The following is a 25,201-nucleotide window of genomic DNA, read 5'->3' on the forward strand; positions in this document are numbered from 1 at the left end:
CAGCACATGGATAGGGGCTGCTGGAGAAAAAAAAAAAAAAAAAAAAAAAATAAAAAAAAAAAAAAAAAAAGAAAATCCCCAAAGCCACAAAGCTGGAAAAGTCCCGCCCTGAGTGCTGACATCAGTGCAGAAGGCAGGTCTTGGCTGGAGCAGTATAAAACTAGTCAGCCTTTCTGTGGAGGAGCAGGGAGGGAGCTCGGGGCAGCCCTGGAGGCGATGCTGGGGCTCCCCAGTGGATAAAACCCCCCAGGAAAAGCCAGAAAGGAAAGAGGCCGTGCTGCTGGTGGCACACCAAGCAGATAAAGCAAGGCTGCGTTGGCTTTGGTTCGGTGGTTTTTTTATCCCCCCCAACAACAAACAACACCCCCATCGCGCATTTTAACCGGAGCTTTCCCAACGCTTTTAAAAACGCGGGGACAGTATGAGGAAAAGGCCTGAAAGGCTGCACAGCAATGGCAGGGACTGGCTGTGAATCCAAAAAAAGCCCTCAGGAGCTCGCCAGTGTTTTCAGAAGCGCCTTGCCTCCGCAGTTACATCATTCCTGCCCCGCTGGCTCCGGGACTGCGGCGTTCTCCTGCCCTCTGCCACCGTGGAGTGTCCCCCGAGGGCAATGCCCCCACCCCAGAGCAAAGAATAACCCCTGGGAATAACCAAACAACCCCTCGCTGGACACCTCAGCAATAAAAGGCAGGAGCTCATTTCCTCCTTCCTTCTGAAGGCGGCTCTGGGATTTCAGAGCTGGGTTTGTGAGCCTTGGTGGAGAGAGAATTACCTGGCAGTGCTGCAAAGGCTGGAAAAATGAGCCTTTTCCGAGCTGCCCTGCTTTTCCCTGGGAAGAGAGAGGGGCCCTGGGGAAGGACACAGGGGAAGGATGGAAGCACCAGGGTGAGGATGGACCCCCATCCTGGTGGGGACAGAGCAACCCCAAAACCACCCTGGCATTGCTTTTTCCTCCAGGAGGATTTGAATGAAGAGTTAAGGGGTGAAATGTTGACAGGGGAACATGCAACATATAAAAAAAAAATTATATATATATATATATATACACACACATATAAAAATATATAAAACACATATTAAACATTAAATACAATAAAATAACATGTTAAGTTTATATTAAAATATATAGATTAACTATTATATTAAAATATATTAAAACATCAATTAAATTTATAGATTAAATTAAATATTAAATATATATTAAATAAATGTATTACATATTATATTAACTATAGATTAAGGTATATTATATATGTATTAAATAAATGTATAACATATTATATTAACTATAGGTTAAGATATATTATATATGTATTAAAGCAAACTCCCTGAACCTGAGACCCCAGGAGAGGATTGCAGGGGAGCTTTGGGAGAGCAAGACAGGATTTGCATCCCTGGGCAGTTGGTGTGGATGCCAAGTGCAGGACAGCCCTGGCAGCCTCATGTCCTGCCCTGACCTTTGCAGGCACAGCTGGTGCCAAAGCCACGGGACACAGCCCTGGGCAGCCAGAGCTCCTGGCCACGGTCCCTGGTGCCACCCAGGCTGCCCCAGCAGCCACCAGACCATGAGATGGGCATGGAGAAAGAAAAAAGCCTCAAAGGCCTGGCCAGCCCTGTGTCCTGATGGGATGCTGGCCCAAAAAACCCTCAAAAACAACAAACAAAAAAAGAAAAAGGGATGAAGGAAAAAGCAAGAAGTTGTGGTACTTTTTGTGGTGGATCCCCCTAAATCCTCTGCTATCAGCAAAGCAGGATGAACCTGACCTGGAGCTGCACCAGCCCTAATTCATGTTCTGCCATAAATTTGTTTTTTTGAGCCCTCTGAACTCCCCTCCTGGGAAGGAGCAGCAGCAGGAGATGCCCAGGAGCGACCTCCTGAGTCCCCCTGAGCTGCCTGGAAGGTTTGCTGATCCAAATAGCCCAGAAAAAACAGGAAAAACATCCTTTGCTCCCAGGAGGAGCTGGCTGAGGGTGGGAGATCACAGCCCCCAGCTCCACTCCAGCCACTCTCTCTGTGCAGACTGGAAAGGGCTGGCTCTGCACTGGAAAAAAGAGTTCAAAAGGGACTGGGATTGATTGCTGGGCTGGATTTTGGGCCAGTTCCCTGGCTGGGTGGACAGAGTGGTTTCCTTCCTCCCCAGGCCACGCTGGCCATTGTCTGAGCCCCCAGAGCACACCCAGAAAAGAGCAACTGAACAAAATATTTGGGGTTTAATTGAATGGTGCTGCTGCTGGCCAAGGAAAAACTAATTGCTGCAAGTGTGGCCTGGTGCCATTCCAGGGGTGTTCTGTCTGCTGGAGCTTGTCTCAAACACACTCTGTGTGGAATGAACAGGGACAGAGGGGCAGATTTCCTTCCCCAGAGAGTGGCTCTGTTCTGCCAGACCCTTTGGAAAACTTGTTTTTCCCTGATTCACAGGGTTTCCAGTCCCTCCTGGGTGGTAAATACAGAGTCAGACTCTCCTGGCTTACAAGGCAAATTCCCCCAGCCCTGTACCCCAACCCAGCAGTGCTTTGAGCACCCTCATATTTGTACCAGACCAGCTCCAAAAATGGGCTTTACTCCAGTCCTCACCTGTCTCTGAGGAGGGGATGGAGCAGCACAACCCTGACAAGCCCAGACCTCCATCATCTGCACAAATCCTGGAAAACAGGGAATGCTAAAATTACCAGAGGGTCACAGCAAAGAGGAGGAGATGATAAACAGCATAAAGAATAGAAATTTTCAGTCCCTGAGGCTGCTAGAAAGTTTATTTTTCAGATTAGTTTGATATCAGAAAAATCTGATACCTGAAAAATCCGAAGATCAGCCTGAATAAATGGTTTCACGGGGCAACCAACAATTCCCATTGAATCTCCAAAATCACCCAGCTGCTTCCTCTCCCTAGCATGAGGAGACGAGGCTGAATTTCCATCAGAGATTTGCAATCCTCGCTGTCCGGGGGGATGGAGAGGAGCCGGGAGCAGCCCGGTGACACTGCACCCTCCTGTGGCTGCACGGGGCGGCCGGGGCTGCCGGCATCCTGAAACAACGGCGGGAGGATGGAAACACCTCGGGGTGGGGGAAACACTTCCAGGATGATGAAAACTCCCTTAGGATGATGGAAACCCTGCTGGGATCCTGAAACCCCCCAGGATGATGTGCACCCCATTGGGATGCTGCAAACCCTGCCAGAATGATGGAACCACTTCCAGGATGATGGAAACTTTCCCAGGATGATGGAAACCCCAGCAGGATCCTGAACCCCCTTGGGATGATGGAAACCCTGGTGGGATGATGGAAACACTTCCAGGATGATGGAAACCCCTCAGGATGATGGAAACCCCACCGGGATCCTGGAAGAAACAGTGGGATCCTGAAACCCCTCGGGATGATGGATCTCCTTGGGGTGATGGAAACCCTGGTGGGATGACGGAAACCACGTGGGAGGGTGATGGAAAGGATGATGTAAAGCCCCTCAGGATCATGGAAACCCCCTTGGGATGATGGACTGAACCCTCCCAGGATGATGGAAACCCCAGTGGGATCCTGCAAACCCTGCTGGGATGATGGAAACCCTGGAGGATGATGGAAACATTTCCAGGATGATGGAACCCCCTCGGGATGATGGAAACCCTGCTGGAATGATGGACTGAACACCTCAGGATGATGGAAATCCCAGTGGGATGCTGCAAGCCCTGCTGGGATGATGGAACCTCTCCAGAATGATGGAACCCCCCAGGATGATGGAAACCCCTCAGGATGATGAAACCCCCCCCAGGATGCTGGAAGCCCCTCTGGGCTGCTGGCCTGAACCCCAGGGAAGCACAAAGGCTGACACTTCCAGGCCAATTTGGTGCTGCCCAGCGTTGCTGGATGGTGCCCAACGCGTCCAACCCTCACCACACCAAGGCCAGGGCTCGTCTGGAGGCTTGAAAATGCTGCAGACTCTGTCCTGGTTGCCATTAGGACACACAGGGAACGCTGCTGAGGCCTGACGGGGTAATTCTGTGTAAGCATTTTGTACATAAAATGAAATATTCTCCCTGCCTTGCTATGTCTGAACTGCAGGGCCTGGGCAGAGTTCCCAGCTCTGGCTCTACATCACAGCCTGGCCCCAAGTCCGTGTTGGGACAAGCTCCTTGGCCACAGACTCACCCTTTTTATGGCTGTTCAGCACCCAACACAACAAAGCTCCATTCAGCCCCTCAGCTACTGCAGCAATAAACAAAGTGCTCGGCTTTGTTTGGAGCCCAGAGGCTGCAGGTTGGGAACCTGCGAGTGAAACAAGCTGGAAACAAACGGGTTTGTTTTTCCACCGGGGCACAGACATGTAAACTAATTGCCCAACAGTAAAGCCGGGCTTAATTAGTCCCAGGTGTTAAATAAAATGGGCTTGGTGTTTCCCAAAAGTGTAACTCTGGCTTGAAGGAGGCACAGGCTTTGAGAGCAGAGCCATCAGAAGTGATTATCGAGATCCCTGTGCCTGATCCCAGAATTTTGGGGGGATTTTGGGGCAAAGGACCCAAAATCAGGTGGGTTTTGACAAGGGCACTGCAGTGGGGTGCTGCATTTTCATCTCAGGATCTCACCTTGTCCTTGGAAAAAGCTTTGTTGTGGATTTTTGCGTAAACACTGTGAAGAACTCCACGTGAAAACAAAACCAAAGGGCTCCTGGGGGAAATCAACATTCCATGGGGCTGAGGGATGGTCAGGGGTACCTTGTACTCTGACAGTCCAACCTATTCCCATTTTTTTCCTGATTTTTTTTTTTTTTTTATTCCAATCAGTTCTGAACATCATTATACTCATCCTGCTTTATCAGGGCCTTAGTCCTGACTTCTACAGTACAATTTTCTGCCAGCAAAAGTTAAGAAACTTTGGGATTGCCCATTCATCTCCTTGGGACACCTCTTTGCATTCAGCCAGAATCAGTGATGGATGGGGCTGATCCAGAGGGAGGTGTCCCTGCCCATGGCGGGGTTGGAAAGATGGGATTTAAGGTTCCTTTCCAACACAAATCATTCCATGATTCCGTGGTGCCACAGCCTTTCTCCAAGGCTGGCCCTTGTCCCTGTACCCAACAACTCCAGGATGGGTGGCAGCCAGCTGGGGATGAGACACAGAGATTTTTCCTCCTGGAAAGGGAGACATGGAGCAGCTGGAAATCCTGCAGAACTCCAGCACCCTTTGGTGGGACTGGAGATGGAATGTCCCCAGCCCAGCTGGCAGTGGTAGCACTGCAGATGGAATGTCCCCAGCTCAATGGCAACATTCTGGCCACTCTGGCACCACAAAGAGCCCAACACTGATCAGAAACAGGGAGGAGAACCAGGCCAGGAGAAGTTTCTTGGGCTCCTGAACCTGCTCTGGCCCATCACAAACCACAACGCCCAAGCAGCCCCTCCCAGAGGGCCTTTCTGAGTAATTCCTGGCTTGGATGTGGAAAATCCAAAGAAATTCAGTTTTCCTTACTCCTCTATGTCTTCCAAGAGGCCCAGCCTGGCATGACCATGGCTCTGACAGGAGGGGCAGCTGGGGGGGATTGGGCTCTGCTGCCAGGGAACAGGGACAGGATGCAGGAAATGCCCTCAAGCTGCTCCAGGAGGAATTTGGAGGATATCAGGAGGAATTTCTCCGTGGAAAGGGTGGTCAGGCCTTGGCAGGGGCTGCCCAGGGAGGTTTGGAGTCCCCATCCCTGGAGGTGTCCAAGGAAGGGCTGGAGGTGGCACTGAGTGCTCTGGGCTGGGGACAAGTGGGGATGGGGCACAGCTTGGATTTGATGACCTCAGAGGGCTTTTCCAGCCCAGCTGACTCTGTAATCCTGTGGCAAAGACATGCACAGAGATTCCCTTTCCAATCCACATCTGCTCAGTGGGAACTGTTCAAGAAGAGAACTTTGCTCCTCAAGCAAATCTCCTCTAAAACATCCTTTTAAATAACAACAGTTCCTCACTACCTCCTTCTGACCCATTCCCTTCCACAGCAGACCTCTACCCTGACACGGAGAAGATCTCAGAGCTCTTTCACTCTTCAGAGCTGCACAGCTTTTGTTTGCTCTCCTTTCCTTTCCTGTGCAACGAGGAAATAGGGTCACGTTTCAGAGAAACCCAGCCAGCGGTGGTTTGCGAATGCCAGAGCTCTCGCTGGATGCTGTGGCCTCTTCTTTCCCAAAATCGACACAGCCTTCGCTCCACAGAGATTATTTTCCCTCTTTTTTCCCTTCCTGCTCCCCAGCTGCTGTAGGGAAGCCCCCAAAGCTGCCGTGCTCCTCGGCAGAGCAGGTAAGAGGCGCTTTTTGTTCGCTGCTGTTGTTTGGGGTGGCGGGTGCATCATGGCTGCTTTGTTCCCTGCCTGGTGCCTTTCTGCAGCACCAGGGCGTTCAGAGGGAAGATCCTGTGAAGTGTCGGTGTTCAGATTCCAGATTAATTCCTCATGCATGGTTTTCCTACTGATCGCTCCATTGGAAGAAAACGGGGTTGAGTTGGGGCCATCACGTTCTTTTTGAAGCTGAGGGGGTTTAGACAGGTCAGAAGACAATGAGATGATGGCTTGTGGTCCAACACTCCTGGGCAGCCATTCCCTTCCCTTTGCCTCTGGACATGGCATCAAAACTCTGGAAGTTTCTCTTTACATTCCCTGTGAGTCTTGGTGGCACTGCGGGAAGCTTTAGGATCTCAGTGGCAATGTGAGGAGATTTAGGATCTCAGTGACACTGTGGGGAGATTTTGGATCCCAGTGGCACTGCGGGAAGGTTTAGGATCTCAGTGGCAATGGGAGGAGATTTAGGATCTCAGTGACCCTGTGGGGAGATTTTGGATCCCCGTGGCACTGCGGGAAGGTTTAGGATCTCAGTGGCACTGAGGGAAGGTTTTGGATCTCAGTGGCAAGGTGGGAAGGTTTAGGATACCTGGCACCTGCTGGATAATGCTCCAAACACTCCAGAAGAACTTCAGAGGTTTACTGCTGGCCATTACAGCAATAAATAGACTGAAATCCAGAGGCAAACTCACTTTTATTTCCTTGGATTCTTTGCCATCTCCTCGGTTGCTACTCGGTGAGGACAGGCACAGTTCCAAGTCCAGTCAATCCAAACACAGTCTGGGGTGGTAGGGAGCAACCTGGGACAAAGGAAACTTGGGCTTGAACCTCAAAAAAAACCTTTCCTATCTGTTAGACTTGGAATAAACCCCTCAGGAACACCAGGGCAAGCCATCCCAGGGAAGAACTGGAGAAGGGATCAGGCTCCTCACTGACAGAGGATGAACGAAGGGATCTACGGGGCTCTGCTTCCTGATTTATTTATGATTCTGCTGATTTCAATCCCTCATCCTCCTTTTTCCTCTTGGGAAAAAGGACACAATTCTCTGAAAAGTTTGCTTATGCTGCTGGGAATAGGATTTCCTAAAGAAACATGGGGGCTGCCACGGCAGGATTTAGAATTCACACATGTTAATATACAACTTTAAAAGGTAATTCCCATTAAGATGTTAGGGAAGAGGCTTTCTTGGAAACTCCCAGGTAACCAGGACAATCCATAGTCTCTGTGTAAAGCACCCAACTCCACGAAAAGCAGAGATCCTGGGAATTCCCAGGTTCCCTCCATGATCTAAACCCACCCAACCAAGCACAGAGAACTTGGCTTGAGCAGCTGAGGCCAGGAAAGACAAAGGTGACAGTTAAGCCAAGCTTTTCCTCTCACAAACCCCAAGCAGGTGGGACTGGAGGTGCAAAACCAGAGAGGCTGAAGGCAAAGAGTGGAGCTGAACGGGTTTTTTTACCTCTGACAACATTTGGGGTTGAGTTGGGTAAAGAGCAGGGAGCAGCTCCTTGTGGGGCAAAGCAGGAAGTTCTGGAGGGTTGGAAATACTCAAAAAGTACAAATAATTGTTATCAGGTGATTGAAAGGCTGACACGTTTTGTTTAGTGCTTGATTTCCTGGGAATCTCTGTGGACTCCTAGGGAGAATTAGGTGGTAACTGCAAGTGGATGGGTTGGGAATTAGAGCCGTGGAATCCCAGAATGTTTTGGGTTGGAAGGGACCTCAAAGCCCATCCAGTGCCACCCCTGCCATGGCAGGGACACCTCCCACTGTCCCAGGCTGCTCCCAGCCCTGCCCAGCCTGGCCTTGGGCACTGCCAGGGATCCAGGGGCAGCCACAGCTGCTCTGGGCACCCCAAGCCAGGGCCTGCCCACCCTGCCAGGGAACAATTCCTGCCCAATCTCCCATCCAGCCCTGCCCTGTGGCACTGGCAGCCATTCCCTGGCTCCTGTCCCTGCAGGCCTTGTCCCCAGTCCCTCTGCAGCTCTCCTGGAGCCCCTTCAGGCCCTGCCAGGGGCTCTGAGCTCTCCCTGGAGCTTCTCTCCAGGTGAACATCACCAATGTTTAATGCTGGGTAATATAATACAGGCTGTAAGTACACACACCTAAAGTATAGACATAGATACAGTAAATCCAGGTGAAGATCACTAATGTTTAATATAATACAGGCTGTAAGTACACACACCTAAAGTATAGACATAGATACAGTAAATACACTAATATTTAATATAATTAAATGTAATAATAGAATAAAATAGAATATAATAACATAATTAAATATAAACTTGAAGTATAACCCTAGTCCTTAGAGCAGAAATGTGCATTTTTAAGCACAGCTTTGATCCCTGAATGTGCTGATTTAGCCTTGCCTAAAGTATAGACATAGATACAGTAAATACATTAATATTTAATAGAATGAAATATAATAATAGAATAGAATATTTAACATAATTAAATATAAACTTGAAGTATAACCCTAGTCCTTAGAGCAGAAATGTGCATTTTTAAACACAGCTTTGATCCCTGAATGTGCTGATTTAGCCTTGCAATATCCCAGAGGTGCCAGGAAAGGCTCTGCTGGGTGTGGAATTGAATGGGCACAGCAGAGAGAGCCCAGAACAAGGGACAGATCCCAGAGGGCCATGAGGATCATGGGCAGCTTCCACAAACTCCACACAGAGCCAGGAATCAAATTCCAGCCTCAGTGAGGGAGGTAGCAAGGATAAAACATGAACCAGTCTGAAATAACTCCAGTTCCCCACATCCTATGCAAATCATTGGAACAAACGCCCTTTGCTGCTGTAATTAAAAATAAACAAAATGCCCTGGGCAGATCTGACCCTTTATTTCTGCCTCAGAAAATCTTGGCTCAGCTTTCTACTTAGAAAATAGGGATCCCAGGCTGCCTGTGAGTGGAGCATTTCCACACTCAGGGAATGTGGGAACAAATTCCCATTGTCCCTCACAAATCACTGCTCACATGAAGGGATGTCCCGACCCCTCAGAGCTGATGTCCAACACCTTCACTCCCCAGTTGTCTTCATTTTTCTCCTCAGAATTTCCTCTTCAGGAATTTCCTCTGGCCACCCTCTAATCAAGCCCAGTTAGATTTTCTCTTTGATCCCCAGAACAGGGGATTAATAAAGATTAGTAAAGGATAGTAAATGATAAAGATTAATAAAGGAATAGTCTCGGTCTGCTTTGAAATAAAGTTCCAGCAATGATCAGGAAAAGTTTGAGCTCCCAGTCCCATGGAGACCCTTCCAGAGCATCACCCACCACCAGGACATTTCACACATGGGATTTTGGGCCCTCAGCTGCATCCTGCAGAATTCCTTTCCTTGTTGCAGTTTTGATTTCAGCCTTACATTCATCTTTCCTCTTTTAAAACTCCAACCAGAGCATCTGATACACAATAAACTTTCCTGCTCTTAAACTTTCTGCTGGCATGGAGCTCAGGGCAAGGTTCTTGCCCCCGAGGGTGCTGGCACTGCCCAGGCTGCCCAGGGAATGGTCCCGGCCCCAAGGCTGCCAGAGCTCCAGGAGCGTTTGGACACAGAATTCCCAGAATCACTGGATTGGAAGAGACCTCCAAGCTCATCGAGTCCAGCCCAGCCCCAACCCCTCAACTCAACCCTGGCACCCAGTGCCACATCCAGGCTTTGTTAAACACCCCCAGGGATGGTGACTGCACCACCTCCCCAGGCAGCCATTCCAGAACTTTATCACCCTTTCCATGAAAAACTGAAAGAATGATAAATTTTTCCTAATATCCAACCTATATTTTTTTCCTAATATCCAGCCTATATTTCCCTTGGTGCAGCTTGAGATTCTGTCCTCTGGTTCTGTCAGTGCTGCCTGGAGAAAGAGCCCAGCCCCAGCTGAGCACAGGCACCTTCCAGGAGCTGCAGAGAGTGACAAGGTCACCCTGAGTGTCCTTTTCTCCAGCCTGAGCACTGCCAGCTCCCTCAGTGGCTCCTCTCAGGTGTTCCCAGCCCCTCTCCAGGTCGATGACAACGCTCTCAGGGATGCTCAGGGTGGGCTTGTTGGGGTGGCTGTGCAGGGACAGGGGCTGGATTTGATCCCTGATGGTCCCTTCCAGCTCAGGTTATTCTGGGATGCTCAGAAAATCTTCTGTTGCAAGAGTTAAATCCCAAAGCAGAACCTTGAGCTTCCCAGTTCATCCACCTGGAGCTTTGGCAAGGCCTGGAGTGGATGGGATGGAGGAAATGGGACATTCTGGATTCTGCCCAGGGCTGGGGTGGGCAGCACTGGATGAGCAAAACTGCAAAGCAGAAATCACTGAGCAGCAAAAAGCAGCAAAAAGCAGCAAAAGCAGCATCTCTGGGGTTATTTTATCCACCAACTATACCAGGAGTACTCCAGCACCTGCAGGAAATAAATATCAAATTTTCTTTTATGATGATTTCACCAAACCAGACAGTCTCTCCCAGCACTTCAGGGATGTTTCTGCCTGTCAGGAATTAACTGGGCAGGAAGCACAGGCAGGGGCAGAGCTGGAAGAGACCCCAGCCCCAGCATCTCTCAGTGATTGACTCCATCCCTGAGCTCAGATCTCACAGAAAATCCTTCTGCCTCCAAGGTGGCCAACACAGCCACATTTTACCCAGATTCTCTCTTATTGTGGCCAAAAAAAAAAAATCCAGGGGCTGAGTATTTTAAACCTTAAGAGTCTCTTACAAAACCAATTGATTTGTGACTCTGAAAAGCTTCCAAACACCCTCCCAAGCCAGAGCCTCTGAAGTCACTCAGGTGTGACAGGTTGGGCAGGGAAGAAGAGATTATTCAGGTTTTTGGGTCTCCTGCTCCACATCTCTCCAGAAAACTCCCAGCGTCGGTCTCTGAAGCAGAGTGAACCCTTCTCACTTGATTTTGGAAAGGTGCAGTCAGCACTGAGCACCTTGAAGCAGATCACACCCGAATCTGTTGCTGAGATCTGCAGGGCAAGTGGAAAGTGCTGAGTTTTTCAGTGAAAATCACAACTTTTTTCCTGTCAGTTGTTTGTGCAGATCCAGCAGATTATCTGTGAACACATCCATGTATGGTTTGCCCCTCAGTTTTTATCTGGGCTTCTGATCTTTCACGCACAGAGGCCGAGGTGGGAGCACCCCCACAAATAAAATATCACAACCAGAGCTTAACTAATTAATTAATTAATGTTTTATTAATGCAGCCCTAGGGAGGAGGGTGAGACTGAGCATAAACTAGTGGAAAAACATCTCCCAATTTCTGTGTCAGACTTTCAAGGTCCTGTTGTGGTTGTCCCCTCCAGGACAGAAGGGGGTGGATGAGGAGGGTCCTGCCAGAGCCAAACTGGGCAAACTGGGCAAAACTGGGCACAGACCCCAGAGCTGTGGCTGAGCCTGGAAAGCATCCAGCAAATCCTGGAAAGATCCAGCAAATCCTGATGATATATTACTCTTTGAGCTGGGTATTATGAGGTCTCAGAGATCCCATCACACCCGAGATAGCCCAGCTAGCCCAATGGCATCAAATTAGCAGGATGGCTTCTGAGGTAGTGCTGGAAACAGAAAAAGGTTTAATGAAAGGCAAAATAACAAAGCTCTTGCAGAGAAAAACTGAGCTAGGGGTGAGAGGTCCTTGCTCCTGCTAAAACACCCCACAAAAGCAATTATTTCCACTGTTCTCTTCCTTTTCTAGTGAATTACCCAGGTGAGACCTCTTGGCCTCTGTCTCAGCCCCAGGTCTGAGGTGAAGTCCCAAAGGTCCTATGAGGTGTCTTTGTACCAAATTGGGAGAGAAACTTCTGGGCTTTTTGTCTTTTTAATCAGACAAAGAATTATTTAGTCACTCCATCAACAGGGAGCACATCCCTACATCCTGCCCCAGGGAACATCATTTGGATGTGGAGGCAGACAAGAGTCTGGAGAAAAGCCCCACAGCAGAGCAGAGCAGGGTGAGGGGTGCCAGAGGGACAGGCAGAAGGTTCAGGGGTGCTCAGTGCTGTCTGCACCTCCCCAAAATCCTCTCACATGGCTTAAACCAGGCCTTTCTGGGCACTCAGCTGGGCCCAAGCAGGGCAGGACAGGCCCAGCTCAGCTGCCATTCCCTGGGATGTGGAGGGTTTTCCACCCTGCAAAGTGCTGAATAAAAGCTGCTGGCCCTGTGGGGGAAAAAAACTCTGCTCCCAGTGCCCCAAAACACAGCCAGGAACATCCCCCACAGCTGAGAGGGACCTCCAGCACCCATCCCCACTCCTCTGAGCACAGGGAAATTTGTGTCCAGTGAAATTTGTGTCCATGGGCTCTTCTTGTCCCCAGGTCCAGCTGAGGGGGAGCAGAACATGAGGGCCCCAAAGGTTTTCTGTGGGGCAGCAGTAACTCTCCTCTGCTCCTTCTGGAGTCCTTTCCAAGAGGGAAGTGCTGGGTTTTGCCTGCTCTGGGATTGCAGCTGCAAGGTCACCTCAGAGATATTTTTCCTGGGTGGAAAAGTGAAGGGAGAGGTGAATAGTGCCCATGTGAGAGCAGCCTGAGCACGGGCAGTTATTGATTAATGCAACCTCCCCTCGAGAGCACAGGAAGGACAAACACCAGGAACTCACCAGACCATGGAGAATGAGTTGTTTTTTCACCTCAGTCCTGATCACTGAGTTATAAAAACGTGCTAGAGAGCATTTACTGCTGTGCATGGGGAGGGTTTCACTCTCCTTTCATACAAAAACACCACCAAAAATGTCACAAATCCTTCTGTGTTCAGTGGTTTTCAGTTTGCCACAAATGGCTGACAGAACTGGAAATCACATTAGCCCCAGAAAGAAACTGAAAGCAGGATTTTCCCTGATGGAACTCAGGATTGCAGGAATTAGCTATGGGAAAGTCCTCTGAGCTCATCCCTGTGGGTTCTTCCTGCCTGGGGAGGATTGTTCCCATCTCTGATCCAGTGCTAAGGGCCTGGCAATGGCATTTCCACACTCTCCCTGCCCCAAATCCTGATGAATCTTCTTGCTTGGAAATGTTTCTTGATACCCAGACTTCCTTTCCACTGATTAATTTCTTCTGCCTTAGTCCTGTTCCATTTTAGCAGCACATCCAAACCAGTTTTTCCTCTCTGAAGGAAACTTGTGCTCCTCAGATGCTTCTCCTTTGCTCTCAGATGTTCCCCCATCACTCTTGGCCAACAATTAATGTTTGTCTCCATCCCCCAGGGCCGAGCCCATCAATCAGCCCAGCCAGGCCCTTCATCTCTTCCACTGCTCTTTCCTGAACTTGTCACATTTCCAACACTTTGAGGCTCAAATCACCCCTCAGAAAAACTCATTTCAACCTCACCAACGTGCTGGGATCATGGCACTGAGCCCCAGGGGTGGTATTTATTTTACTCCTTAATTTTCAAACTGCAGGGAATGTTTAGGTCTGTCTGTGTGGACTGAGCTCCTCGTGGTGTGTCTGAGGAGCAGTGAGAGCACGCAGGGCTCCTCCAGCTCTTCCCCACCTGGCAGCAGCTTTCACCCTCTGTGCCCACAGGAATATTCTGATTATGAAGATGAACCCAACACGTTCATTTAGTGGTGCTGGGAGCTGCTGGTGGCCCCTTCACCTGAGGTTTCAAAGACTGTGACTCACAGACAGCAGAGCCCCTGGCACTGCAGGCACAGAGAATTCACTTTGGTGCCTCAGCCAAATCCAGAGCTGCATATTTCTGTATTTTTGTATTCCTAACCTGCCCAAATCCCCTCCAGCAGGGCTACAGGAGGTTGTGTCCCTGCTCCAGGCACTCCTGGAGCACAGGAGCTGCTGTGCCCCACCAGAAGTTGAGGATGAAGCAGCTCCAACATCTGCTGCAGATGTTCAGAGACCAAAGTGGTCTGGGGCTTCCCCTTGGCAATGCCCCAGGCAGAACTCCCTGTCCAGTGGTTGTGGGCAGTTTTGGGGCAGCTCAGGGAAACCTTTCTGTGTCCAGGCTGAGGTGATAAATGCGTGGCACCAACACAGCAGCAGGACAACGAGCTCAGGGCTGGTTTGGGTGGCAGTTGCTGGGGTTGGGATGGATGATGGGGAAAGTTCCTGACTGAAAGGGTGGGCAGGCCCTGGCTTGGAGTGCCCAGAGCAGCTGTGGCTGCCCCTGGATCCCTGGCAGTGCCCAAGGCCAGGCTGGGCAGGGTTTGGAGCAGTGGAAGGTGAACCTGCCATGGCGGGGGGGGATGAGGTGGGATTTAAGGTCCCTCCCAACCTAACCCATTCCTTTAAGGTCCCTCCAACCCAAACCATTCCATGGTTCTGTGACTCCCTGTTCCAATCCTCCTCTCCAGGAGGGATCTGTGAGGGTGGCTCCAGTGGAGAACTGTGAACCAGAAATGTCCAAAATTCCACATCTGCACAAAGATGCTTCCCAGAGTGAGAATTCCTTAAAAACCCACCTTGGGAAGCAGAGAGAGGAGAAGGGAGGTGGCTTTGGGCAGGACCAGCCGTGTCTGGCAGCACCCAGCACACAGAGCCAGAGCAGAGCTCAGCAGGGAGATGTCACTCAGGGAGACACAACAACCGTCTCAGAATAAATTAAAGAAGAATTTAATAAAAAAATAAAATTAAGTTTTAGTAAATTTAAGTAAAATTAAATGAGAAGCAAATGAAGGCAGAATTACTGAAGGAAGGAAACCCAGCCATGCCAATAACTTCACACATGTGTCACCTTAATTTTCAAACAGCAGAGGCAAGGCAAGAACACAGCTGTTCATGCACCAAAGCCACTGTCACTTGTGGTTAGCAATAGAACTGTGAGCCCCTGCAGCACGTGGAGCAGGGAGTGGGGCAGGGGCGAGGAGGGCTTGGTGCTCAGGGCAGCTCAGAACCTGCTCAGCACCTTCAGGAGGACCCAAACCAGTGCAGGTCAGGGTAAATTTATTTTCAGGGCTCTCAAAGCCCTCTGTGCCCCCTTTCCTACACCCTGCTCAAGGCTGTGCTACTAGCAGGAGTAAGGAGGTAGTAAAGTAGCCAAGGAATGGGCTCAGCCATAATTTCCTCACATAAATATCTCATTTAATCTCCCTGCAGTCTGACACTCTCCAAATCCTCTGCACTGGCAGGGGTCAATCTCCAGGTCCCTGATGCTGTGCATAAGTTGTAATTTCAGCAAAAGGTGATGCAGGGAGGCCAGGGAGAAGCAAAGGAAAAACCAGAGCCCTTCTCCTCCAACTTGTGCACAAACTGCTGCAGTGTCCTGTCCTTGGTTCCCGCTCCATCCCAAAGCCAGAGGAGCTGCAGCATTTCTGAGTGCTCTCCATTTGTTGCCAACACCTGCGTGGCAGGAACGAGCTCTGTGCTCCTCCAGCCCCAGGACAAAGCTCCTGGCATCATTTGCCGAGAGCCAGGGCTGAGCTCTCAGCCCACAGGAGCACAGGGGGGTGCCAGGCAGGAAATGGGGGGGTTGAGTTTAACTCTGTGCCCCAGCCCCTCATTAAAAACTGTTCAGGATCAATGGCTCTGGAGCCAGGAGCGTTTCCAGTGGCCCCACAAAGGCTCAGCAGGGTGTTTTCACAGATTTCCCAGCCCAATCCACAGCCAGCACAGGAGCCCAGGCTGCCTGAGGACAGCACAGTGACATGGCTCTACACAGAAGTGTCCCAGCAGTGCCACCCTGGGCCCAGCACTCTCCTGCTCCCTCCTGTTCCAGGGGGAAGCTGCTTACCAGGGACATTTGGCTTGGGAGAAGATGCTTCCACAAACCAGGGGCAGCTCCAAGGGCTCCTGTCCCTGCTCTAACATCTTGGAGTCTTGGGCAGCACGAGAGCCCAGCCAGGGCTGCACCCCAGGTGAACCAAAATGGTCACAAAATGCATGATAGCTCATGGGGTCTCTCAGTTTTATAAGTTCTGCTCCATTTCCATCTTGGAGTTCATTGTCAAGTTACAGCCCCAGCCCATGCAGTCCCATCCTTCTTGTTTTTCTCTCTTCATTCCATGTTGTTTGTGCTCTTGGGTCTGAGATTTGGATCCTTTGTCCCCAGCTAGAGCAGGAATTGTTTTGTCTCCCTGCTCTGTGCACAGAACTCACCATCCCTGATATGAACCCAGACCCACACACTAAAGAAGCACAGAACCTGAAAAACAGAAAAGCTCAAACCTGAGGCATCAACCTTCTCTGGTGGCTGTGACCTCACAGAAATTCCTGTCCCAGCCTCTGTGGGGAGGCACCTGAGAAAACCCAGAGGAAGCAGGGTGACACCAAAAAATTGCTTTCTGAGAACCAAAACCTGCTTTCTGGCAGTGCCAGCCGTTAGAGAAGCCCAGCCTGAAGGGAGCAGCCACAGAGGTGTTCCCAGTGCAGGTGGCCCTGTCCCTCCCCTCCCCTGCTCCCAGAGCAAATCGCTTCCTCCTGTTAACAAATAACCCTGAGAGGAAAAATCCCTGCAGGATCAGGAGAGCCCAGGGCTTTGGGGCCATCTGAGGGCACCAGACCCGCCTGGCAGGGACCTTCCAGGCTGCCTTTGGGGAGGGAGGAGCATCCTCAGCCAGGAGAGTCAGAGCAGGGCAGCAGGAGCATCTGAGAGGTGACACCGGGCAGAGGTGACATGAAGCAGAGGTGGCACAGGGAAGAGGTGGCAGAGTGTCAAGAAGGGCTCTGTGAGCAGTGTGACCCCCTCCAACACGTGAGAAACGACTGCTCACTTTTAAAAATCTTATTAAACTTTGACAAAAACTAAAACAAAGAATTAAATAAAGAAAAAATACAGCACTGAGAATCCCCGTAACTACCAGCCACATACTCATCTACAAAATGGATGCTCTGCCTTTTATATCTTTAACCCCTCCTAAAGTTTTCTCAGTTAACTCTTTCTCTGCCATCCAGGTGGAGACAACTTTTTACACCTTGATTGGAGGTCAGCTGTTGTTATGCCACACCTCCTGTAACAACCAGCCTCCTCTAAATGTCCTGACTACCAAGGCTATCACAAGGGGGGAGGGAAAGATGATTATGAGATGAAATATGACAATAATATTATAAATACATCTATAGATCGACATAATATCTACATATTAATACATAATATCTATATAAGATTAATATAATATAATATAATATAATATAATATAATATAATATAATATAATATAATGTAATATATAATATAATATTATATATATCAATTACTATCTAATATCTATCTATTAATATATTAATATCTAATATATATATACACTATACTATACTATTATATTACATATATCAATTACTATCTAATATCTATCTATTAATATATTAATATCTGATATCTATCCATCTCTATCTATACAATATCTATCTCTCAATTGTGAGAGCCAACTGTTACATCCCTTATCTATTACAAACCCTCCCCAGAAGCACTGACTGCGGTGAGGAATGAATGTTGAGCAGGGCTCAGGGTCCCAGGGCAGCCTGTGCAGCTCAGCTCCTGGCTGGGCAGTGACAGCAAACCCCTCACTGGGTCAGCCCTGGCTGAACCACAGCGTTGCTGAGGGTGGAAAAGGCTTTAAGGTCCTTTAATCCAATGGTAAACCCAGCACTGGGAAAGCCACTCCTTGCCCTGTCCTCAAGTGCCACATCGCCCTAATCCCTCCAGGGATGGGCACTCCCCTGCCCTGGGTTTAAAAGCCTGCTCCCAAATTCAGCCTGAGCCTCCCCTGGCACAGCTTGGGGCTGTTTCCTCTTGTCCCATCACTTCTGACCTGGGAGAAAGGACTGACCCCACCCAGGTGCACCCTCCTGTCGGGAGAAGGGAGAAGGGAGAAGGGAGAAGGTGCCCCCTGAGCCTTCTTTTCTCTGAGACTCACAAACACTCGAACAGAACCATCCCCTCTCTTCTGGAGCTCCACTAACGCTGGGATGGGGTGGCATGAGGTGTCTGGAAAGGATCTAGAAGGAGGTAGAGGGACATGAGGTGTCTGAAAAAGGATTTAGGAGGGGGTAGAGGGACACTGAGCTCCCCAGGACCAGGTTTTGCCTGCCACTGCCAGGAGCCTTCCCACACTGCCAGGTCCCTCCATGGGCCTTGCCAGTGTTGTGGAATTCACTATTTTTCCCTCTGAAAAGGACTGGGATTGTCCCTGGAGCCAAATGGCTCCCACATTTCACCCCAGAGCGGGAGGAGGATATCAGGGAGGATTTCTTCATGGAAAAGGAGTCAAGCACTGCAATGGGCTGCCCTGGGAAGCAGTGAAACACCTTGGGGGTGTTCAAGAAACAACTGGACATGGCACTCAGTGCTGGGGTTTAGGTGTTGGGTCAAAGGTTGGACTTGGCCTTGGAGGTCTTTTCCACCCTTGGTGATTTTTTCTGGAGCATTTCTGCATCAGGCAGCGCTGGGGCACTGAGGACCCAGCTTGTTCAAGGCCAGACCAGGTCCTTGGTGGGAATCAGGGAGATTTTCCTGCAGATTTACTGTAAACTCACCCATTTCAGGCAGCTGTGAGTCAGTGAGCTCCCTGAGCAGGGGAGCAGATCGTTATCTGCACACAGCCCGTGTTTGTGAGCACAAACACAGACAGGCTCTCACAAACTCCCACACAGCTCAAGTGTTAATCAAGAGCTGAGCAGCTTTGGCTTTAATTAGCAGCCAGCAGGGAGGGCAGAACAGCAGCTCCAGCCAGGAATCTGAGTGCTCCTAAATGTTGGGAAGAGCTGCCATGGAGTGCTTAAATAATTAAACATTAGTAATTAGAAGAATGCAGCCAGGTCAGGGCAAAGTGAAGTTTTTCAGGTTTTTTCTTTGAACTAAGGAACATTGCATTGAATCAAAGTTATTGCAAGTAAATCAAAATTATAGCAAGTTTTCTGTTTAGGATTTAAAAAAAAAATCTCATTTTTTAAAGATTAAGATATTTAAGATTAAAAAAACCCCACATCTCCAGGAATCCTCCAGGAATCAGCTCCTCAGTTCCTCCTCTTGCACAGTCCCAGCCAGTCCTGGGATGAACGATCTGCAAAAGCAACTTGGACACTGCAGGTGTTTTCCAGCCTTTTTCTTATTTTCAACCACAAGTCAGAAACAAGAGAATGAAATGCAGGGAAGGGATGGGGACAAGCAGGAGGTCCCTGGTCGTGCCCATCACCTCTGCAGCAAACAGCACAAAAACAAAGTGCATTTATTCTGGCATTAAATGTGCATTAAATGCAGGTGGGTCCAGGCAAGGCACCACCAGAAGCAGCTTTGTGGCCATTTGGCATCAGGAGGGGACAAGGGAGGCAGCAGAGGCTGGGGGTGATCAGGGCAGAGCTGGTGCCCCACACCCACCCTGTGCCTCCACTTGTGGTGCTGCTGCCGGATGGGCAGTCCCAAAACTGCTCCATCCCTTGTCCATCAGGAATGACCCCAGAGCAATCCCAAACCTGGGCTGTCCCCTGTCCATCAGGAATGACCTTGGAGCAATCCCAAACCTGGGCTGTCCCCTATCCATCGGGAATGACCTTGGAGCAATCCCAAACCCATGCTGTCCCCCTGTCCATCAGGATCCCACTTTGGAGCAATCCCAAACCTGGTCCATCCCCGTGCCTGTCAGAACCCACCCTGGAGCCTCTCCACAGGACACTCCAGCCCTGAGGGCAGCAGAAGGAGCCCCTGGAGCAGTGCAGAGCCCCCAGGCCCCATCCCAGGCTGAATTTCCCTCTCAACCATCCCCAGGCACATTTTCCTTTGAGTTGCCCTCCCCAGTTAAACTCCATTTAGGGAATTGTTAAAACCACCCCACACTGGCAACACAAACCACCCCCAAAGGACAGAAGCCCCCCAGATCTCCCTTTTTACCTCTCCAGGCAGGTTCCCATCACAATTCCCACCCTTCAGCCCTTCCCCACCTGCTCCCCTCCAGACAGGTCCCTGCTTCCCACCAGACTGTCTCAACCACCTTATTGTGGATGTGTTATCAGGGATTATTTGTGGTGTGTGGGATTATTGCTGCCAGGAGAAGAAGACAGAAAACATGGTCCTAACAGGATGCTGAACATTCCAGTGCTGCCTCCAGTTTCACCAGTACAACCCCTGCTCTCAGGAACTGGTCTGGATTTGCATCAAGTGCTGTTCTGGGAAATTATAAAATCAAACCAGTTCCTGCTGGTTCTTGTCTGATCTGAGTAAAAATGAGTGGCCAGCTATAAATAGATCTGATTGAGTGACATCTCCAGGGCTTCCTGCCTGCTTTTCCTGTGTTGTGGGGCACAGACCCGACTGATTTCACGTGGGAGGTGGTTTTTTTTGGGTGCATCTTCACGTCATCACACCAACTTGCCAATGTGGCCATCACCAGAGGAGCCCTGGGCTTCCAGCCCTGCCTGGAGAAAAGGAGACTCAGGGGTGCTCTCATCACTCTGCACAGCTCCTGAAAGGTGCCTGTGCTCAGCTGGGGCTGGGCTCTGTCTCCAGGCAGCACTGACAGAACCAGAGCACACAGCCCCCAGCTGCACCAAGGGAAATTCAGCTTGGATATCAGGAAAAAGTTTTTTACAGCAAGGGTGATAAAGTTCTGGAATGGCTGCCCGGGGAGGTGGTGCAGTCACCATCCCTGGGGGGGTTTAACAAAGCCTGGATGTGGCACTGGGTGCCAGGGTTGAGTTGAGGGGTTGGGGCTGGGCTGGACTCGATGATCTTGAAGGTCTCTTCCACCCCAGTGATTCTGTGATTCTGTACACAACCTGTGGGACCACCCAAACCCAAGGGAATGCCCAGCACCTGCAGACCCAGGGACACAGATGAAACTGGAAAAACGAGGTCCTGTTAATTGAAATTAATAATGGTGGAGGGTGCCTTGCACAGGTTCTTTCAGGTGTTGGTCCATGAAATTGGTTCTCATTTTTGGCTGCATTTGGCAGCGTGGGAGAACAAAGTTGAAGGAGATTTGTGCAGGTCTGTTGAGGTTGTTCAGGGTTGCTCATGTCCATGCAGAGGTGGTGCCAAGGAACAGAGTTTGGAAGAGGAATTAGAGGAGACCCTGAGCTGGTGTGTGGGCAATAAAACCAGCCAGGACAAATATTTAAAACTAAGAGCTTTAAAGGGATTAGAAATCTTCCTGTTCAAATCTGCTCTCAGGCTTCAGGGGGTGACTTTTCCTCATGTCTCAGTACTGGGAAGGTTTTTCTCAGCAGAGTAATTTCCTACCAGGAAATCTGTGGCAGCAAGGCTTGGGTGGCACTGCCTGACCCAACCTCTGTGCCCTGGGTCCCTCTCCTATCTCTGTGAGGGTTTCTTCACTCCCACCTCTGTGTTTGGAGAGGAAAAACATCCTGTTTATTACAGAGCACCCTGTGTGGGCAGCTGGAAATTCTGTGAGGGCTCACATGTCATCAATAACTTCTGACCTCTCACTTTCACCTGGCTGAGCTACTGACACAGGTGCTCCACTTGCTGTGATGTTCTGCTCCTGGACTTTCCAGGGAAGGGATTCAGCAGGTTTGGGTGCAGATGTCATGGTGTTTGTCCCAGTTCAAAGCAGCAGCTCACAAAAGAGGCCATCGACGTCCCTCTGCCCACTCATTATTTCCTGTTCCTCATGAACGTGACTCATGAACCTGATTGCAGCTAAACCCAAGAGCTGCAGTCCTCACTGCTCATCTCCTCCAGCCCATTTTCCTGGGAGTTGCTCTCTTGGGAGCAGGCTGAGGTTGGGCAGAGCTGGCACCCAGCTGGTCTCAGGAGCTGAACCTGGGGAACCAGCTCTGGGAACCTGTCTGGGGTTTCATATCTGGAGCTATCACAGGATTAGGATGCTTTGCTTTGGCCCCAAGCACCAACTCCAGTTTGGGCTTGAGCCTCAGGGTATTTCCATTCATCTCCATGTTCCAGACTGGCAGCTGTACCAAGACCCCACTTTGCTCCATTTGGTGAATTTGGTGACAGGGCCTTCAAAATTTGGGCTGATTTGAGCTGTGCCTGGGATGGTTTCTGCTGGTCCCTCACCCTGGCTGTGAACCACTGATGCTTCCTGTTGTGGTTTCCTGCCTCAGCTGAGACGCCTCCTCTCTGCTCTCCCTTCCTGTTCTCATCAGGGCCATTTCAGAGCCTCATGGGGACAACAAATAGGTCGAGGAGGCTCTGGTTGCCATAAATCCAGCTTCTGGCAGGCCTTTGCTGCTGAGAGCTGAGCAGGGCAGGGTGCATGGGGCAGAATGGCTCCTCCTGAGCCCTTCCAACACAGAAATCCACCCAAGCCCTTCCCAGCTCCAGTGATGCCAGGGGATGGCAGGAGGTCCCTGTGCTGCAGGGAGGGATTAACCAGGCTGGAATGAGCCAGAGCAGGGCAGGCCTGACCACATGCCCAGGCACAGCTCCGGCCACTGCCTGGGAGCAGAGACCACAGCAGTGGGCTCAGCCCATGGGGAAGAAACTTCTCCCACCACGTCCAGGAGAGTGAAATTAGGAAGAATCAGGGCAAATACCCAATGTGCTGACTCAAAATCTGGTGTTTCTTTGCTCCTTACATGAGTGACATGTTTGCAGGAGGCGCAGGCGGAGAAAATCTCTCTGATCTTTTTGGGGTCATTGTCTGCGCAGGAGCAACCCCGAAGTTCAGGCTCCAGGGAACAAATGAGACCCTTTGGTCACAATAATGTTTCCATTGATTACAGCAAACACCCTCTGGGTGGGATTTTAGGTGATTCAAGACAGAGATACAAGCCCTGTACAGAGACAAGCCCTAAAGCTCTTCGGCACCAGGGCTCTGCAGGGACTTGGTCAACGAAGGACCCTTTCTGCCAAAGGGATCAGAGCATCAGGAACCAGCCAGAGCCAGGTATTGTAGGGAAAAATTCCACAGATTGTTTAAAAAACAATTCAAGGAAGGTTTCTTCTTGTTTCTGCTGGCTGATGGTTGATGTCTGCCCAGAAGCACTTGGGTTTCTCTCCTTTTGCTGTGCTTGGTGCATTTGTTTATTTAAATGTTGTTTTAGACGTTTCATACCCACTTAGTGTTTTAATCTTATTGCATTTAAGGTTTTGGCCTTCTAGATCTCCATGGCAAAGCTCTTTTAGTCAGACAGGCCAAAGAATTTCCTTTTATTGTGAACAGGGTTGGAAAGAAAATGGTAGGAAGTCAAGGCTAAAAATGTCAGGATGGATTTAAGGAGCATATTTTTAATAGTGAAGGTAATCAAGGACTGGAGGGACTCACTGTAGGATTTGGGGCATTCTCTCTTGCTTGGGATCTTCAAATCAGGTTCAGCTAGTTTCTCTATTCCTTGGCATCTATAAAGCAAGATCAAGTGGATTCTCTCTTGCTTGGGATCTTTAAGTCAAGATGAGGTGGATTTTTATTTGTACTTCCCAGCACCAGTAAGAGCAGAATAGAGGGATGTGGGATGCTCTGAGTTTGAAACAACGCCACAGAGAGCCAGTGGGAGAACTCTAGACAGGGAAGTCTGAACCCCAATTAAACCATTTTGCAAAATGATGCTTCAGAGACCAATTTTTCCTTCCAGGAAAAATTGGGGAATTTTTCCTGGGGCCCCAGCAGTGCATTGTCATTGTGGGTGTTGTTCAGAAGGCTGTGATGTTCCCAAAGAAACATCTCGAAAAAGACACCTTGGGGGCACAGGCATGTCTGTGATTCTAGCTCTTCTGGGATCCAAGTGACACAGAAGGAGAGATGGGGTTTTTGTGTGGGGTTCCAAGGAAAACTGGAAAACCTTTACTGAGCCTCTGTCCCAGAGGGATCCAGACACCAAGAGCCACTCAGGCAGGGAAAAGCAGGGGGTTATACAGGAATCTCAAGGGGCGGGACAGAGCACCAGGGCCAATGGGATGAGTGCACAGGGGTGGAGTGAGGCAGCAGGGCCAGTGGGATACATTGAATCTGCATTCACAGCAAGGCACACTGGGAGAAGCCTTTTCCCTCACCCTAACAAAGGTGGTTATAACCTGAGGGGTTTTTTTCCTCCAGGGGAGCACTGTCTACTTCTTCCCTGTCGGCCCACCAGCCTCCACAGCGCGTGAGCCATCACGGCGAGTGAAGGGGAGATGCCGGACGCCGCCGCCCACCTGCCCTTCTACTACGGCAGCATCGCGCGCTCGGAGGCCGAGGAGCACCTGAAGCTGGCGGGGATGGCGGACGGGCTGTTCCTGCTGCGGCAGTGCCTGCGCAGCCTGGGCGGCTACGTGCTGTCCATGGTGTGCGACCTGCAGTTCTACCACTACCCCATCGAGCGCCAGCTCAACGGCACCTACGCCATCCTGGGGGGCAAGGCGCACTGCGGCCCCGAGGAGCTCTGCGAGTTCTACTCCAAGGATGCCGACGGGCTCTGCTGCCCCCTGCGCAAGCCCTGCAACCGCCCCAGCGGGGTGGAGCCCCAGCCCGGCGTCTTCGACAGCATGAGGGACAACATGGTGCGAGAATATGTGCGGCAGACCTGGAAATTGGAGGTACTGGAGCTTTCCAGGGGTGGGGTGGGGTGGATTCCTTTTTTTTTTTTTTTGCTTTCCTTTTTTTCCCTTCTCTTTTTTTTTTGGCCAGGGTCAGAATTAATTGCGCAAGATGGTATTTCTTGTTGGGACTGAGATGTTTATTAGTTCTTATCTGTGTTACAGTCTCACAAACCCTGAATTCTACAGCACTTCACTCTAACAAACCAAAAAATGGAGCCCCATCTCTCTCTACAAGGCCTTTTAAGGATAAACTGTCCAATTAAGAAATGACACCTAAATTATTTTTACTTTTAACCCAATTACCAACCACCCCTGCCCCGCAATGTGGACTTTTTTATCCAATTACACAAAACCACGCAAACCCATGGAGAAGAAGGTGAAGAAGGACCAGCCTTGGCCCTAAAACCTCCATTTTGCTTTATATATATTACTAGATTCTAAAACCTCAAACTCTAAGTTTTCCCCCCTGTGCTATCACACACTTCTGTTCAAACTCCACACCCACAATCCCAGTTCTATCATTCCATTTTGGAAGCC

The 25,201-nt window shown here is 50.0% G+C and overlaps 1 protein-coding gene across 1 annotated transcript in view; it reads left to right on the forward strand.

The window, feature by feature from the left end:
• The first annotated feature begins 6,120 nt into the window (after positions 1-6,120).
• Positions 6,121-25,201, forward strand: part of LOC120498089 (tyrosine-protein kinase ZAP-70) — a 35,584-nt gene continuing 16,503 nt past the window's right edge. The window contains exons 1-2 of the mRNA XM_039700414.1: positions 6,121-6,264; positions 24,183-24,661. Coding sequence (XP_039556348.1) covers positions 24,260-24,661 — 402 coding nt within the window. The 5' untranslated portion in view covers positions 6,121-6,264; positions 24,183-24,259. The remainder of the gene's footprint in view (positions 6,265-24,182; positions 24,662-25,201) is intronic.

This window comes from Passer montanus, unplaced genomic scaffold, assembly GCF_014805655.1.
Source record: "Passer montanus isolate IOZ18808 unplaced genomic scaffold, ASM1480565v1 scaffold140, whole genome shotgun sequence".
NCBI lineage: Eukaryota > Metazoa > Chordata > Aves > Passeriformes > Passeridae > Passer > Passer montanus.